Raw genomic sequence first — 17469 nt, 5'->3', positions numbered from 1 at the left:
AATTTATATTGGAAGACATGATACCAAGTTTTGCAGATCCTCTTCCTTTGACAGCTCATTCTCTATTTATCTATTGCTATGACTCAACAGTTCTTACTCACCTTTTGCACTTCTGGGAGAACAATTTTAACAGTATACTAATGAATTTGACCACCCAACATGTCCAAGAAGCAGTTGTTGCTTTTAAACATTTTATAGAAAGAAGGTAATGGAGACACCAAATGACTCTGCTCAAGGATATCCAACAAACTGCTTTTGGCTGAGCCAGCTCTTCCATCCTATGCTTTACTTAAAAAGTCAATCATCTCTTCTTCTATTTTCTCTTAGCCATATAGGTTCCCAAATTTGGCAGAAAAAAATCATGAGTGTTACAAGATCCTCACTGGGACTCCAAAAGCACTATTTCATAAACATCACAGCACACAGTCACACTGTTAAAATTAAAGAGGCTGTCAATACCTTCATGCAAAGGGACAAATGTTAAAGCTGTGCTTAGCCTTAAAGCTTCAGCTTGAATGTTTTGAACTGCACTGAGCTGAATCTTCACCTGTGTTGTGTCACCCCTGAAGAGCTGCAGGAACTCTGACTGATGATGGCTTAGTTTCAGCCCTTGGACTCATGTTTATGCTTATTGTTATTTGAATGCTTTCAACATTAACTATGTCCTTCTAACTATGCTACACCTGCACAAAAGACTACTAAATCTTTTGACTAATTAAGAAAGACTGACTAGACTAAATGAGCATTGTTTTCAGTTTGAGATTAGTGTCAGATAAGGATATAGTGCAAATAAATCAAATGTGTATTTCCAATAATAGCTCTACAGCTCAGTTGGTGCCTTATGGTTGCAGAACCTTTATCATCCATAACATTGATCAGCTATGTGAAAGAATGACTGACCTTTGTGACAGAATGTATGCCTATTTTCCTAAAACACAAAAATCCCAAGACCACAGTACTCGAAGAAGAAATGCATGCTTGAAAGTTAGTGGATGCTGCAATCAGATCAGCATTATGTACAAGAGAATTTCAGGTTTAAACTAGACACTGAACATGCACATGCAGATTGTTTAGCTCACACTGACATGCCTTAACCTTAGCCAGAGAAGGGTGAGAAAAACTTCTCTTGATGTTTGAGGATGACACTGTCACGACTGTCTTGTAATGCAGTTTTTTGCCGTTTTTTTTTTTTTTTGAAATACAGTCAAATTCACTTCATGTGAGCCATCAGTCTAAACACTGTCAAGCAGTGATGTGGAGGTGACAGCTTCTGCCTATGTGTCACAGAATTCCTCATTTCTACAATGATACTGTTACTAGAAATAATAAAGGGACAAGCAAAGAAATCTTGATTTTTAAAGTATATTTACTGTACCATACCTTTCTGCAACATCACCATACCATTGTTTATCAGTAAAGAATTTTTATTCTGGATTTTGAGGCTTCTCTGATGGTTCGATGCCTTCATTCCCTTCCAAACTACCTCCAGAGAAGAATTCTTCTTCACTTAAAAATTACTGTTGTCTACTAGTGTAGACCAGTGGCATAAATATCCCTCCTCTTGATCTACAAAGGGTTCCCACTCCAGCACTCTACTGGTACCACTTCCCTCTAGGCCAAAGACCCTACACCTAAGATACTTCTGAATAAACTGTTTCCCACCATACCTTATCCTGGATACCACCCTTTTCCTCCAGAAAGGTTTCAGTAACTCTCTTTTCCAGCTGCCAGCACTATCTATAGCCCATTCAGAACAGCTCCCATAAACATTTCCTAAGCACCAATACACAGAATTCTCAAAATCTGAGACAGCAAGCTCCTGAAAATGGGTTGACTCCTTTGATCCTCACCTCTCTCTGAAGGGTTAGGATAGAAAATATAAAATATCCTTATGGCTTTCATGCCAAAGGCTCTTTTAGGACCTTTAAGAAAACCCTACAGTGCAAAGAGTTAACTTTTTTATATGGTAGATAGTTAAGGGAGGAAAATGTTTTGTGTGATAAACAGGTTTGAATACCTATGGCAGTAATTTTAAAATTGACACTTGACAAGGAAGAAATGCACCTAACACAGAGTCATGAAAATCCCATATATAAAAGCTCTGAGTGACTGTGGTGGAAGCAGGCAAATGTTTCATACCTGTGCAGGTGCCAAAGAGAGTCTCAAAAGGTAGCTGTCAGTCTTGTGTTTGTGAGTAATTCTGAAGAGACATATCTACTCTCTGCCTTGAAAACTAACAGCATTCTGTGTAATTCTTGAGGGGAAATAAGAAATATCTCCCCTTCCTGTCCCTATTACTTTGCTGGTGCAGTCAAACACCGGTCTAACTAAAAAAAATGATCCGTGGCTTTTGTTACAGCAATTTCACAATACTGTTTGGTGACTCTTCCAGTAACTTTCTCCAAGATAACTTTTATAAAATCATGATATAAGCAGAAACAACTCTGAGCAGGATAAATCTTTAATTTCATCTTCCCTTGCCAACAAGTTTACAAGATCCAGTCTGAAATAACATTATTTTTGTCTCAACTAATAAATGGACAGTCAGGTTCATTTAAAATTTCACAAAATAAAATTGAATCAAATGATTCTCCCCAAGTGCATTCTCCTCTGTTAGTTTGAACCTATTTGAAGCAGCTTCAGGGATGATGTTACCTTCTGCTCTGAATTTAGAAGGCATAGTGTTTATAAAAATTACTTAAAATTGATCTGTGGATGTCAGAACTGCCAAAACCAGTAGAACATCATCTAATTCCCCATGTGTTTTTATCTTTTGCTTCTTATTTTTTTAGTGCATGGTAGAGAGGAAACTGGCACTGACAGAAGGGATAAGCTGCAGCAATGGAGACTTTACCTCCTCTCCATTTAGCTAATGAAACGTGTCAGCAATACAAACATCCTAATATCCTACCCAGGGCTTGAGCCTAAGGACATACACCATCTTTCAGGTATCCTTGCTCCTCAGTGCCTCCAAAGATACAGAAGATGAGTTGCCAGGTTTACTCTGTAAAGTAAACCTGTTTGTTCTAAAATGAATGTTTACTTTATGAAAGATGATGAGCTTTGACAACAGAAACCAAGCCATCCATTTCCTCTGCCACTGGCTGCTATTCATTAAATTGACTTATCCTCTTTATTCTTTTATTCTCATTTCTTGAGTACTGTGACAAGAGAGCAATATGATGTAAGCTTTCAAAAGGCCTCATGTCCTCTTTCCAAGTCAGTGTCTGTTCAGTTCTAGTCAGGATTTGGAGAGACTGAGGTACAGGCAAATGGTTTTCCCCCAGTAATCTACAAAAGCTAATGTATGTTTTGAGAAGCTTTAGTAGCCTCTTGCAGCCTAGATGAAAACAAGCTGCTCAGAATGGGTTAGACAAAATCACATCAGAGGTTGGCTGGAGGGTTTGGTCCTGCTAATCAAAAATTAGGAAAATACAGATCACTAATTGCATTGCAGCAGTTTGCTGCCTCTGCATTCATTCAATGCTTACTTATTTGGGGCAGGGAAAAGCTGTTTCCTGTAGTAGGTATTTACCTTCACTGCAGCAGATAAAAATGGTGTTCATTTTGGCTGAGAACATGCCACTTACCTTCTGGTGGGGGATTACAGCCCGGGGAGAGTCAATTCTGGGAGCTGTGGTTGAAACTGGCACTGGACGTTTAGATCTGGGGATCAAAAAAAAAAAAAAGAATAAAAGATGAGCAATTTGGACTTCTATTTTTCAGTTCTAATTTCTTGCCAAAATGCTGCTTCATCAGGAGTGAAAGTTCAGCATAGCCTAGACTTTTTCTATCAATCATTGCACTTTCTCTACATCCTCCTTTACAGAGGTCTTATATGTGAGAAATAGTTTGAGAAAGTTTCTCTGAGTGATGAAAACCCACCAGTTATGGAAGCAGCCTCTGACTTGGGAGATCATCTGTTTTCCAATACCTTGTGACAAACTGCATTTTCATAGATGAGAATCAGCCACAACTGGATAAATTCAGGTTTGGGCAGCACTCTGGGAAAAGGGACTTAGTGGTGTTTTAAAATGCAGAGGCTAAACTTCAGTGCTGAGGCATCTCAAGATCAGCTCCTTAAAAGATTATTATTTAATAGTTTCAACTGTAGAGTAACTGCAATTATTTAAACATCTCTGCAGGAAGAAACATGGGCTTCATTTCAGACAATTTAGTTTCACAAGGAGCAGAACACTACTGAATTAGCTACTCCAAATGCCTTTCACCTGTATTTGACACATACTTCATCATTTAGAAACCAAAAATAAACCACACTAAAATGCTTCCAAAACACACAGTTTGCCCTTTCATTGGTAAAAAACCAAGAAAGCAAAGTGACAAATGCTAACTGAAGCACTTGTAGGATGCTCAGGTAAGTGAAGATGTATTTGTGGGAGGTGTTGTACAAATCTGCACAGTGCTGAACATTCCACTGAAATCTTTCCAACACACATGGGATCACCAGAGAAAATGAAATGAAAAATGCAAAAATAGTCAAAAGAATCAGAATTTTACAAGTAATATCCCATTGCCAACCCACAGATCAGGGTGATGCCTCGAATTCTAATCTTTAAAAAGTACATTGCAAAATTAGGACAGGGACAAATATGAAATAAAAATACTTAAAAGCTTACAAATCAAGTAGAGATGACTGAGACATTTGGCACTGTTTGCTTTAGACGGGAAATGAATAATGGAATGCAGAGGCTTAGAAGATAATGAAAGCTAGAAAAAGGGAAATAAAGCTACACTTGTGGACATTAAGTGAAATTGAAGACAACACATATAAAATTGATAAAGGCAAACATCTTTTCCTAGAGTACTTGATTAACCTGAGGTGAAACTCATTGTCACAAAACAGCATTGAGACTATGAGAATAGCAGGATGTCAGAAAGGATGAGATAGTTATGGTTACAACAAAACCCCCAAGAGCAGCTTTAGACTGTGTATAATAAATAAACATATAGATTCTCATTTTTCAAGGCACAACTTAAAAGACTGATAGGGAGAGACCTTCTATGTTAGGTTCATTATATCCTTCCTGAGGGCTGTGTTGCACTTTCCTCTGAAACACTTAGCAATGGCATCTATCAGAGGGAAAGCTGAGCTAGACAAAAACTGGGCTCATCCACAGTGGCAATCCCTGCATCAGTACCGAGCTTCACGCTGAGCTCTGCGTTCAGCTTTTGCTGCCACACACAACATTTGTCTGTAAACAGCAGTAAACAAACAAAAAAAGACCATCTAGGAGAAAGGAGCAATCCTTACAGGAACTAGAAGATTTCCACATAGAATGTATAGAACTCTTGCTACTTTGAGAGCTGAAAACAAAGCCAGTGTAATAGATGCCTACTCACAACCAGATACTGTGAAAATGAACAGTCTGAGGAGACAGTGAGAACTGGCATTTTGTTAAACAATATGTAATTAACCTGTGAAATTCACTGACAAAGTATTCCTGAAACAACAGGGTAGAAAATCGTTAAAGGCACTAATATTCATACTCATAGTTGAAATATATCACAATATACTCTCTAAGACATAATTATCTGAAAAAGATATACTTTCAAGTTCTAGGAACAAAAACTAATCACTAACTGCCTAGAACAAACTTTCCTCAGGCAAGTTACTAACTGATCTTCCCTCAGGAATAAGTGCCATACCCTTCCTCCAACCACTTTAGCTTACAAAGAGAAACAATAAATCATATTCATGAGACATGCACATGTATCATTAAAGACAGCAAAAAAGAGAAAAAAACCCCCAACTGCAGCTCATAACACAGAGTTGCTGAAAACTGACAGTGACAATTTATGAACAAAGATTTAGGGGAAGAAGATTCTGATCTTCTTTCCAATGGTGTAATTTCCAAGTACACTCAGTTATTTCTGTGAAGTGACACAGGTGGGCCTGGGCATAGCACACTGAGTGTCCCTGGGCACACCACACTGGAAATGTGGTTTGCCAGGTACAGAGGTGGAGCAAACAATGACACGCTGCATGTTTCACGTGTAACTGGAAAATAGCTGTATTGCAGCAAAGCAACTTATTTACCAGACTGCTCCATCATTTCTGATGTTTATTGTATGTCTATTTTTTTCTCACTCATTACCTGACCACAGAAGATGATGTTAAAAAGCTGCATTCCTTCCATATTACTGATAAACTGCATCTGCCATTCACAGTGCTATCCAACCAAAATTTTTATTTGATACCAACCTTGGAGGTTTCAAGATGTTACTCAAAAACAATGAGGTTCCTACATAACTCTGCCCTGGATGTTTATAGCTTTGATATTTAAAAACAGAATAATGAGACTTGCTAGATTTAGCAGAAGCTTGCACCAGAGGAAAGGGCAGGAAAGGTGAAATCAATTTGTGGAATGGAAGTCTATGCACTTGCAAAATAAAGTGATTATTTACATAAGAGTCATCACTCCGCTGGGAAAAACATCTGCAAGTTCAGAATATTTTTTTCCTCCCTCTTTTGCTAGATGAAGCCAATCCCGCAGCAACACAAGTTTGCTTTTCAAGTGATTATGGTGCTGTGGTAAACATATATGTCCAGGTTTACATTTTAATCCATTGATTGCAAAATTATTTTATTCCAAACACTGAAAGAGTGTACCTGCTCGGTAGGGCTATGAGAGGGATGAAAGATCAAATTTCACAAATGACTATGATAATTTCAGATTTGACACTGAAATTTCCCATCAAGATTCTTTTTCTTAAGCAATTAATTAGATTTCAACTCTCAGACATTTTCTTCTATATTTTCCAAGTTAAAAATGGAAACAAAGACCTCATTTCAAAATGAAAACTCAGAACAGTTCTAATGATGACCAAACATGTCATTCCGGTATTTTTTTAAACTTTTCTCCTTTCCTCAGATATATCTCTCCTCTCCCTCAATACTGGTTCTCTTTTTAATGAGGTTCAAAACCAAGATGGATGTAGTTTTGCAAAGCAGTTCAATTTTGATAGCACTGCTGAAATGGCTGTCAAAATTCCTACTTGTTCCCACCTTCCTAGATATATCTTTAATTGAAGAGCACTTGACTTCAATCCTGATATTTTTGCACTCACCCCAAAAGTTCATTAGGAGCCAGCTGCATTGAGGAGCTGCCTGCCTAAGGAAGGGCTGCAAAGGAGTTCTGTGGTTCACTATCAGTTTAAATTGCATCCTCGGAGGAGAAAGTACAATATTGTACTTGCAGAGAGGTGAAATGATCTAAGAGATAATAGCTTTTTCATCTTCATGGGGCTTTTTTTCTATTATATCTTTACTAGTCAGTGCCTATCTTTCCTAATTCTCAGGACAGCTAAAATGAACATTTCTTCCTTACAGTAAGCTTTTGCTTTTATTTTGTGACATAAGCACTTTACACTTTGCTGAGCATCGTAATAACTGTATCTTAACATTTCAACCACTAGAAGATGAAAAGGGTCAAGTTTATGGAAAGGTAATAAACCAGATTAGACTAGGGTTAGCAACGCCTACAACACTTCTTACATACTTTACCTATCACCTAACTGAAATGGAGTCATTCTGGAGTGGAGTGGGAATTTGCAGAATGCAAAACAACAGAGCATGTAGAATTGAGTGTCTGATATGTATTTGTTTTAATGCATTCTTATTCCTGACAATTTAGTGGGGATGCTAGGAGTGTGGGGAAGAGACATAAAAAGGACCAATTAAGTATTCCTCATGGTTATCAATTTAAGTGCTGAGATAGCAATGTGCCAGTTAAATCTTCAGCTAACCAGTGAATTAAGTAGCCAAACAGAAGCTTCTTCTTGCTTCTAAGTCTTGCATAGAAAATCTTGAGTCTCATGATACCATGGTTTAATTCTCTAAGCTCTGCCTGGGACATCAGCAACCACTCTTAGTGACTCCAATGAGAATCACAAAGACAAAGCCCTGAACATTTCACAGTACTTCAAATATAACTGCGATCCCTTTGGGGCTGGGATGAGACCTACTTTCCCTCTCTAAGGATATCATCTGTGCCTGCAATAAAATTGAAAAATATTTCCATCAGCAGTTTTGTTCTCTATGGCAAATGCAAATATTAGCATTTGGCTGGATGACTGATTCGTTAATTATTTCCCTGCACTGTGCTGCAATTACACTTTCCAGACCTAATGTTCATACCCACAGCAACACATGGACAGGAACTTTTCATGCACAAATGGCATCAGCCTAAAAGGAAGCAGCTCTCCACTGTTTGTAAGTACGTAATACTCATTTTCCCTTACAAGGGATCTTAGTCAGAGGCAACCACAAACACTAAGGGACAGAGAGGCAAAGGAAAAGGGAAGAAGCCTAAAGATTTTTGTGAAAGAAAGGAAAGAAAGGGAACTGGAGCCAGTGTGTGTAAAGCTGAGATTTTTGCAAAGGCTCTCCTGGTCTCTCTTTGACCCTTTCTACTTCTGTGGCATCTCCACAGTGCCAGTTGCATCTTCCTAACTCCTACCCTCTCCCCTGCTGTGCAAAATCCCTTCTTTCTTGAACTGCCCCACATTCTGCCCTCCAGTCTGTTCCTCCTGAATGGACTAACTGGCTGTTGATGCCTCCCTCTCCTCTTAGTTAATTTGGTACCAACCCTAAAATTCTTCCATCCCAGCAGCACCTGTGGGCAAACTGGGAGGCTCTGGCAGTGTCCCTGCAGCTCTGCCCTGTGTGTGACAGTTATCCAGAGTTATAAGATGCTGAACACATGCCTGGCACTAACCCAACACGCACAGCAAGCTCCACACTTCACCTCCATGAACACCTTTGTTCAGGCACATTATTTCTCCTTCTGTCTCCTTCTTCATGTCTTTGCACTACTTCTAAAACATTTCCAAAATTTCCCTCTCTCTATCACTACCAAAAACCCAGATAACCCACAAAAAAATGTGGATTCATCCCAGGGAAATTTCATTCAGTTACAGAACTTGTGCTGTTGTGGACTGAATTTGTATATATTGCCATCAACACGGTTGAAGAAATACATTATTTTATATAAAAACCATAACTTTGTTTCTAAGTAATAATAAGCAGATCATAAGAATTTGAAGGTCAGTTTGCTTTAATGATGAGTTACCAAATAGATCACTCAGTTATACAGTGATTGCAACAACCTTGCTGACATCAGAATATCATCATCCCAATCTCTCACACAGCTAAGGTGCTACATTTTAAGCTTAAGTAAGGTATTACTAGTTTTGCTTAGACCATTCATCCATGGATTACCATCACAATGCTACCTACCTGAATTTTTAATATTAACCCAAAGCAAATTCACATTTGCTTTCAGATTGCATTACAGGACTTTTGCACAGCTTTTCTAGTTATCCATACTAACTCCACTTGAATAACATGGGATTCACAAGTAAAATACATTTTAACTAGGCTGAAAAGGATTCTATTGGAGAGAGCACATGAGTTCTTTTTACTTTCTAGTTTTTATTTGCATGTTTTCTATGGCTGTTACAGATCTGGTAAAAGCATCAGGTGTTCCTCTCAAAGCTTGCTTTAAAATAACAGCAGAAACATTAAGGTGAATAGAAGTGGTACTTCCAGCCTAGTGCAGAAAACCCACAGTACTTGAAATACTCAGAAATATATAAGTAGGTATTGATTATAAATAAGAAACCATTATTCTCACCTCAATAATAAATTGGCTAACTGCAGAAATGCAATCAAATTTATGAGAGATGGATCAAAGCTTAATGGTATATAACCTTCAGATATAGTGTCTTCCTTGAAATCTTACAGTTTGGCATAATTATTTATTGTTAGTGATTTAATTATTAGATGATTATTTATAATTACTGAGAGGTGCTAAAAAATCTATTGAAGGTAAACATACAAATTAGAAAAAGATCAGAAGAAGTGTTTGGGTTATGAAAAGATCTAGTAGTGTAAAGCAAAGGATTAGCTATTATTAATAAGGAGCAGAAGAGACACTGAATAAACGTTCAGTGCTTGGATGTAGCTTATCATACCTTGGTCCTGAGATGTGATGCAGCTCTCTTCAATAAACACAATAAATGACAATTCTGAAGAATTGAATATCAAATATTTAAATACCTGAAGTGAACCACAGTGATTTACTCTGATTATTTTTCCCCTCCCATACAAACAGTGTACCTGGGACTTAGACTACCCCATTCCAGCATCATCAGGTTCCCCTGCAGTCCTGCAACTCTTGGCTTTTTAACAGCTCCCCTGAAGGTGAAAGCCATTCAGGTACCGATTTCAGAGCAGCACTGGGGACTGCTGCAGAGCATTACCCTGAAGAGCCAGCTCCAGAATCAGGAAGTTGCAGCTGAACTTCAAAGACATGATGATTCACAAAATAATAACATACGACTTTGTAACTGCCTTCTGTTCAATCAGAGGAGCTCGAGTGTTGTTCAAATCCAAACAGATTTCTAACACTACGCAGAAAAACCTCTGTTTTTTACCACTCAACATTTTCTAAAAGCAAAAGCCCAGCTGTGGATACTTTGGGCATCCTGACCACAAATGACTTTTGGTAGTTTCCTGAAGCTATTAATGAGGTATATTTATTTAGCTGATTTTCCTGTAATTTCTCTTTGTTGGGATGTGGACCTCACAGTGCGTCACATGGTTTTTAAAGCATTTCTAATTGGCATATATGGAAGAGAAAAATTAGTAAACATGGATAATTAGATCTTAACTACAGTCTGCCTCATTTAGGCCTTCACTTTCTAACTTTCCACACTAAAACACTTGAGTGAGCGTTCCATTAAGGCCTATACCTGAGAGACTTTGACTGAAAACATAACTCTATGTCTTCAGACTGCTGAGTCGAGAAGGGTAGCCAGGACTTGTCAAAAGATTTTGTTTCCTTTGGAGGTATTTGAGTGCTGTTTGGAGTTGTCATTACATTAATGCAGTAACACCCCAGTGCCAGCCTGTGCCCAGTGCTCAGTACTGATGTGCTGCAGCAGCAGCAGCCAGGGAGAGCACAGACCCCAGGAGGTGGCCAAAAGCCAGGCAAAATGGACCTGGGTGTATCGCTGCTCTCGCTCTAAGAAACAACCAGTCACCAATGATTAAGACTTCGTGAAAAAAGAATGAGGCCAGACAGCTTTTATAGTGGCTGGTGGGCAAGAAACACCACAGTAAAAAGGATCCAAAGGAAACCAACAGCCTTACATGTGCAAAGAATGTATTACAAGACTGATCTAGTAAAGCCTTAGTATTTTACCTAACTGAACGATTTCTCATTCCACTTCTAAAAAATACTTTATCATCCATTCCAATTAGCTTCAAGTGTGTAATTTACATCTTTCCATGACCATGCTTAAGCTAATCAACGTTAATCAATAAGAAAAGGTCCCAGATCTAATACACTGTGACATTTTGGCTAACATATCTGCTTCCTCACTGCAGAGTGCAACCAGCAAATGTTTGTCTGAAAGAATACAACTGCCATGTGTATTTAGCTGTGTCAGCCCACTGACTTCAGTGAGATGTGCCCCTTGGTACCCATCTTGACCTTTCCATGGTGAGTGCAATATAATATGTGAAAGAATTCCCATGGAGATTATCTTTAGGGGATCCAGAGAATATTTCTCAGAGAAATAAAATAATGAATTTTAACCTCATCTCTAAACTGGTATCTGGGGGGAAAAAAAGTGATGGGCACTCTGAGAACAGTTCTAATCCCTAAGTAGAATCCTGTTGTAATGAAAACTTCACTGCCCTTTAAAGCCTTGGCATATATCCACAGTTTCCAGGCTCTTTTCTAAAACTAACAAGGACACTTTATGCAGTGAGTGTAAATAGCAGTCAACTCAATTAAACTGCTCATGTAAGGAATACATTTGTATTTACTGCAGTGACTGATATTTTATTTCATTTTCCATGGAAAAAGCTGCTCATTAATTTTAACAGCAGTAAATGCCGCTGCTCAAAAGCAGTAACTCACAGCCCTGAACAAATGTTAGCCAGACACTTGTAAACAAATCCTATTGTCCTCTCATACCTGCATAGAGGCAATTGGGCATGCAATGGGACTCACCACTAACTCACCAGGGGAGAGGGAAGACCACCTCTCTCAGCTCACAGTAATGTAGCCTCCTTAATTCACCAGATGTCTTTTTTTCAGTGCTATAAGCATACAGCATCACCAGAAGGAAGGAGGAAACCTTGGCTATTGGAGGCAGATGACTCAAAAGTTCTAGAGTCACATGTCTAAGCAAACTAACTGGTATCACATCACATCCACATTAGTGTTCCTCTCCTTTTTTGTACTAATCTGCTTAAAATTTTGAATAGTCCAATGATGACTAGTTCAGACCATGCTTTCATCAGTATTGTTTATATAGCTCCAATTTACTCTAGACTGGGAGAGATACCCTCTTCTAATTCTTCTGAGCATAAATGCAGCCTAAATCTGGTTCTGATTTAAATGTGCCCATCAGCAGACCTAAAACATGCACAGAATTGGTTGCTATTCATAGCTTCAGACAAAAGAAAGCAGTTTACAATAACCACTGAATTCCCCCTGCTTGCAGTTTGCTGTCACCACACGCTTTATTTATAGTTGGCCTGAAATGAATACTGCAGGATCAGCCATCTTTTGGTGCTGCACAAAAAATGAAAGCTATTAAATATTTACTGTAGGTGTCTCATGGCTTTGCCTCTGACACTTTGCCTTTCAGTAGAGAAAAGAATTATTTAGCTCATGATTTCCCAGCAAAAGACAGTCAGTTGTGGCTGTCTGGAAGTGAATGGCAGCGTCACTGGCATGCCCTGGGAGGGGGAGGTTTTGTCAAAGCACACCAGGCAGGGAAGGTCTCCACCTCCCCTGCTCCTCTCCAGCACAGAGTGACGCCAAAGCAGAGTCTTAGAGTGACACAGGAATGTTTGTGCCAGCAGAATGAGGCGCACTCATGTTACAGCACTTTCCAAAACCAAGCCAGTACATTTGGTGAATCCTTTCCAAGGAGGCTGATCAGATTACTTAAGATCAAATGAATGTTGTGGATGCTCCAGTGAAACATGTTGACAAATAATACTGCTCTCTTGTGCATTGCATTTACTGTGCATTTAAAAGAAATAAAAATATTTTATGAAATAAAAATAAATTTTGCGTGCATTTTGGTTTTCATCACCTGTGAACTGAATACTGCAGGACAAAAAGTTTGTGGCCTAATATCTGTGGGGCAGCCAGACAGTTAAAAGATGAAATTTGACTGGCCCAGAATTAAAATGCCTGAGGGCAGCTGTGTAGCTCAAGTAACCGATTAGAAACTGATACTGGAAAATGATTGAGAACTAAACTCCAGGAGGTCACAAAACGACTATAAGCAAGGTAATATCTTTTTCCACCATGATCCAGGCCATTCTAGAGTATGATCACAGCCTTCCATAGCTTGGTCTAGAAGAACTAGCACCAATACCCTGCTCAGTACACCTGGAAGAAGGCACATTTCTATGGAACAAGCTGCACCTATGTACCTAATATTTTAGAATAATTAGAATAATATATCTAATGTTTTAGAATATCAGTCTGGTTTGCCTGGATACTGTTGTGCCTCATGGAGTTCTAGTGGGTGCACTGTGCCAAAGACATTTCTTTCCTTCTCCCCTCACTCTTGCTCTCTTTCCTTCAGCAAAAAAGAATTCACTCCCTAGACGTATTTCGTCCTCCAAACTGAAGGAAGCAGAGCCAGTCTGTGATCACTGGATAACAGGTCTCTTTCTTCAGGAATGGTCCAAATACTGACACTTGCCTGTCTTCATCCTTTAACTTCCAGCACAGGGAGGCACGTTGCTGCTGGAGAAATAGGCAACCAGACAATGCAGTGTTGCACCCAAGCCACTAACAAGTTCTGGCTGCCTGATCAAACCTCTGGCATAGCTGGCGAGACTTCCAGTCTAATTTTGCAGTTTCATGTGAAAACACTGCATGGGTGAGGTGGTAAGAACAAATTTAACAGGGAGCTTAGGAAAGGAAGCTGTCAGAAAAAACATCCAGAAATTCCTGAACCCATAATGGGATATCTACGTGAGCGAAACACGGAGAACTCCATTCAGGCCAGCACTGAGCACTTAGCACTCACTGAACATCTATGTTAGTGTGCCCTGAACAGTGCAGACCGATAGTACTTGAAATAAAACTAAGTTAGTACAGCCAGGGAAGCAGAGAATCTTGTTGTTTAGGCAGGCAAGTATGAATGGGCACTCTTAACACTTCCCTTCTACGTTTGAGGTCTTGCAGTTTGACGTCCTGCACAAGTGCTGACACCATCTACAGATTTTCTTGACAGCCAAATAAAAAAATAAACAGTTTCCCACCCTGAAAAAAAAACCACTAGGAACTGAACTGTGATAATAAAAGTGAGTAGTAGCAAACACTGTCTGAGCTGTCAGGTTACAAACAATGCTCATGAAACCTTCGTGGCCAGGATCAATAAAAGAAAAGGCCATTGCTCTTGAGAGCCAAGAACCATTAGAAAAATAAAAAGCTTTCTATCTCGGACCATTTATGTCTAGATTTCATGTTCCACTCTTTCTTCCCTGGATTAAGCAAGCAAGTTCGCTTCTCATTTCCAGTGCTGCAACAACAAAACCAAGCCACAGATTGCCTGGGAAGGCCTTCCATGACCTTGAAGCCTATTCTATAGAGCCACGTGACTACTTCATGTAAATGTCCAATATCATCACAATTTAGGGCTTAAGTTTTCTTATCACAACAATCAATTTCCTAATGCACATATGTGCCTTTTCCATTTGAATGGATTTCCAATGTTTGCAAATTTTTATACAAATAAGTGAGCACTTCCATCTCTGTGCTCTTTATGGCAACTCTTGTTGTTTTTCCACAGTAGTAGAACACTCCACTCCAGTTTCGTCCTGCAAGCCATATCTAAAAATGTCACAGTGATCTCTCAGCACAGTCATGTTCCTGTTAACCAAGTCCCAGGAGATTCTGCCTTTCTTCTGTTTTGTTCTTGTTTGGTTGAAAGTTACTATCCCTTGTCACTGCTACCGTATTTTTCACATTAACTGTTATTTGTCTCGCCAATACAATACCTGTAAATTAATTTTTTTTTGGAAGAAAGTATATTGCACTGTGAATTTTGGGAAGGTGACTAAATTGACAGAATCTTTTCATCCCTAAGTAAATTAACCCATTTATGTCCAGGGAAAAAGTGATTTTTTAAGATTAATATAAGTTCGTGAATATTGTGGAGATGCCTTTTGTTCAAGTCTTTGGGATAGTGGATCTTTAATAGGGTTCCATGCATATGTCAGTTGGCTGAGATCACATGCTGATAAGCTTTAGCTTGTATAAATACGGAACTGTGCAGAGCAAAAGCCAGCTTAATGCCTCTGAGCATGATTCTTTGAATAGCCCCTAATCATCTAAGAAAAAAACATTGTTAAAAAAAAATAAATTACTTTTCAGTTCTTGTCACTGCTTTTTTCCATATAACTCTAGTGAGGTTGAATGGGTCACCAAGATGAACTAAGAGCTCACACCATAAAGCAGCTGAAGAGAAGATTCTATGAATTGTGTAAGTTCAGAGCAAAAACATGACCTATGAAAGTTCTCCCTTGTTAAAAAAGCACGTTTCTGACCTATTTGTGCTTACTAGTATTTCATTTTACTTTACACCATTTTTCTTCTTTTCCAAAGGAATTTTTAGCTCATCTACATCTATTATCTAGGCAAGCACATTTCAGTCTGTGGAGCACTCCATTACTGCTTTCTTTGGCTGGTCATTATCCACATAACTCGATTATCTGCATTCTATACTATTGCTTTGGAATCAAGAAACAGGGCAAGGCTTAAAAAAATAGAAGAAACAATAAATAGAGCATGAAAGCAATTAATAATGGTACTTCTACTAGTTTTCTTTTTTTTTTTTTTCTTTTAGTCACACTTTTGGAAACTTTTCTTCTGTGTGGAAGGAGAGCTTTTGGTTTGCAGTTTTAAATGCTGGACCAATAGAGGCAGACACTGGACCACTTTTCAGATCCACTATTGGGGAAAATTAGCTCCAAATATGCAACAACCCAAAGCATATTAAACATTTTCTCTCAATGTAAAAACACAAGGATCCAACAGAAAAGCAGACAGAAGTTCTAAAATAATCAGAAAGGATTTTCCTTAACTTTCAAATACAAAATAATCCAGAACAATGTAAATCTTTATAAAAAAGTTGTCTTACATATATTCATAATAAAACTAGCATGCACTGGAGTGGAGAAAAAGAGAAGCTGGAGTTGGCCATAGAAATGAGAATTCAACTACACACATCAAGATAGTGCCCCATCTTCCCTCAAGAGCTCTGGAAGACTATTTTCTTCTGGCTTCTGATATAATGCCCATTTCAGCACATTTAGGACGAGGCTACTGGTTTCTTTTGACTGTTTGGTTTCTCATTAATCTTCCCTAAGCACACATGAGGCACACGTGCACATCATATGAGGTGGCAGAAATTATTCCATGCATCCTCCTACCTCCCCTGCATTCACTGGAACAGGCAGACCACATTGAGGAAAATCTTAAACCTGCAACAACTGAAAATCTCAAGTCCTTTAATTTAAACTCTTTTCCGGAAAATATAGTTCTACATTTCCAGGAAATATATAACTCTACCCAGTGTTTTCACAAAAGCTAACATATATGCTGCAGTTTTGTTAGCATCATTCTACATTTTGTACTGGTTTTATACACTACCTGGGGCACTCCCTTAAAGACCAACTTGAAAGTTAAAGCCATGAGGGAAATTCAGGTATACATTTTGCTTTGGAATACACTGCTCTGTCTTGGAAAACTTAGCTAAAGATCTTATTCCCTTAGGTATTGGTCTGTTCCTGATACTGATTAGCCCTGCTGCACATTCCTGGATGAGATTTTTTGGCATATTCTAACTTGTACTTCCACATTACGAGCTTCTTTCTGTACCAGTCTTTGCCTGCCCTATGTAAAAATCATCTTCTCCATAATGCAATAAAATTAGCAGCTACTTTGCCTTCTATAATTATGGAGCTTTAAATATTAATGCATTTATTACAGAAATTCTCTTTGCAAGGTTATCTGACTTGAGAACAAGTTTCCTTGGAAGCAACATTAACCAGGAAAAGTTAAAAGACCTATTATCTGCTTTCTTAATGGCAAGACAACTTCTATCACATCTCTATGAGAAAACCTGCCCTTGCCATGTTCTACTGACTCTCCTTCCTGCACTTGGGCTACACCTTTCTCCTTCTGCCAGATGTAAAGTGGACACTTTCAGACTCTCAGGTGCCAGACCATCAGCACAAATTCTCAGCCTGCTGGGACTATTCTTCCTGTGAATGACAGGTTCCTCCCATGCACCCATAACACTTATTTCACTGGTCATTTCTAGAACGGTGGTTCATAAATGAACCAAACAAAACCGTGTTGTCCGTATGGGAATAAACAAAAGAAACATCACTGTTGAATT

General features: G+C 38.7%; 1 protein-coding gene across 7 annotated transcripts in view; it reads right to left on the bottom strand.

The window, feature by feature from the left end:
• LDB3 (LIM domain binding 3) overlaps positions 1-17469 on the bottom strand; it is a 122651-nt gene that overhangs the window by 66692 nt on the left and 38490 nt on the right. For all 7 annotated transcript variants that reach the window (XM_027734620.2, XM_039381161.1, XM_039381157.1 and 4 more), the window contains exon 4: positions 3591-3666. In XM_027734620.2, the coding sequence (XP_027590421.1) occupies positions 3591-3666 (76 nt within the window). The remainder of the gene's footprint in view (positions 1-3590; positions 3667-17469) is intronic.

The sequence above is a fragment of the Pipra filicauda genome, unplaced genomic scaffold, assembly GCF_003945595.2.
Source record: "Pipra filicauda isolate LSUMZ 115617 unplaced genomic scaffold, ASM394559v2 scaffold214_size1419223_pilon, whole genome shotgun sequence".
Classification (NCBI taxonomy): Eukaryota; Metazoa; Chordata; class Aves; order Passeriformes; family Pipridae; genus Pipra; species Pipra filicauda.
Note: the sequence above shows the minus strand (reverse complement) of the source record. Positions and strands in the feature narration are given on the sequence as shown.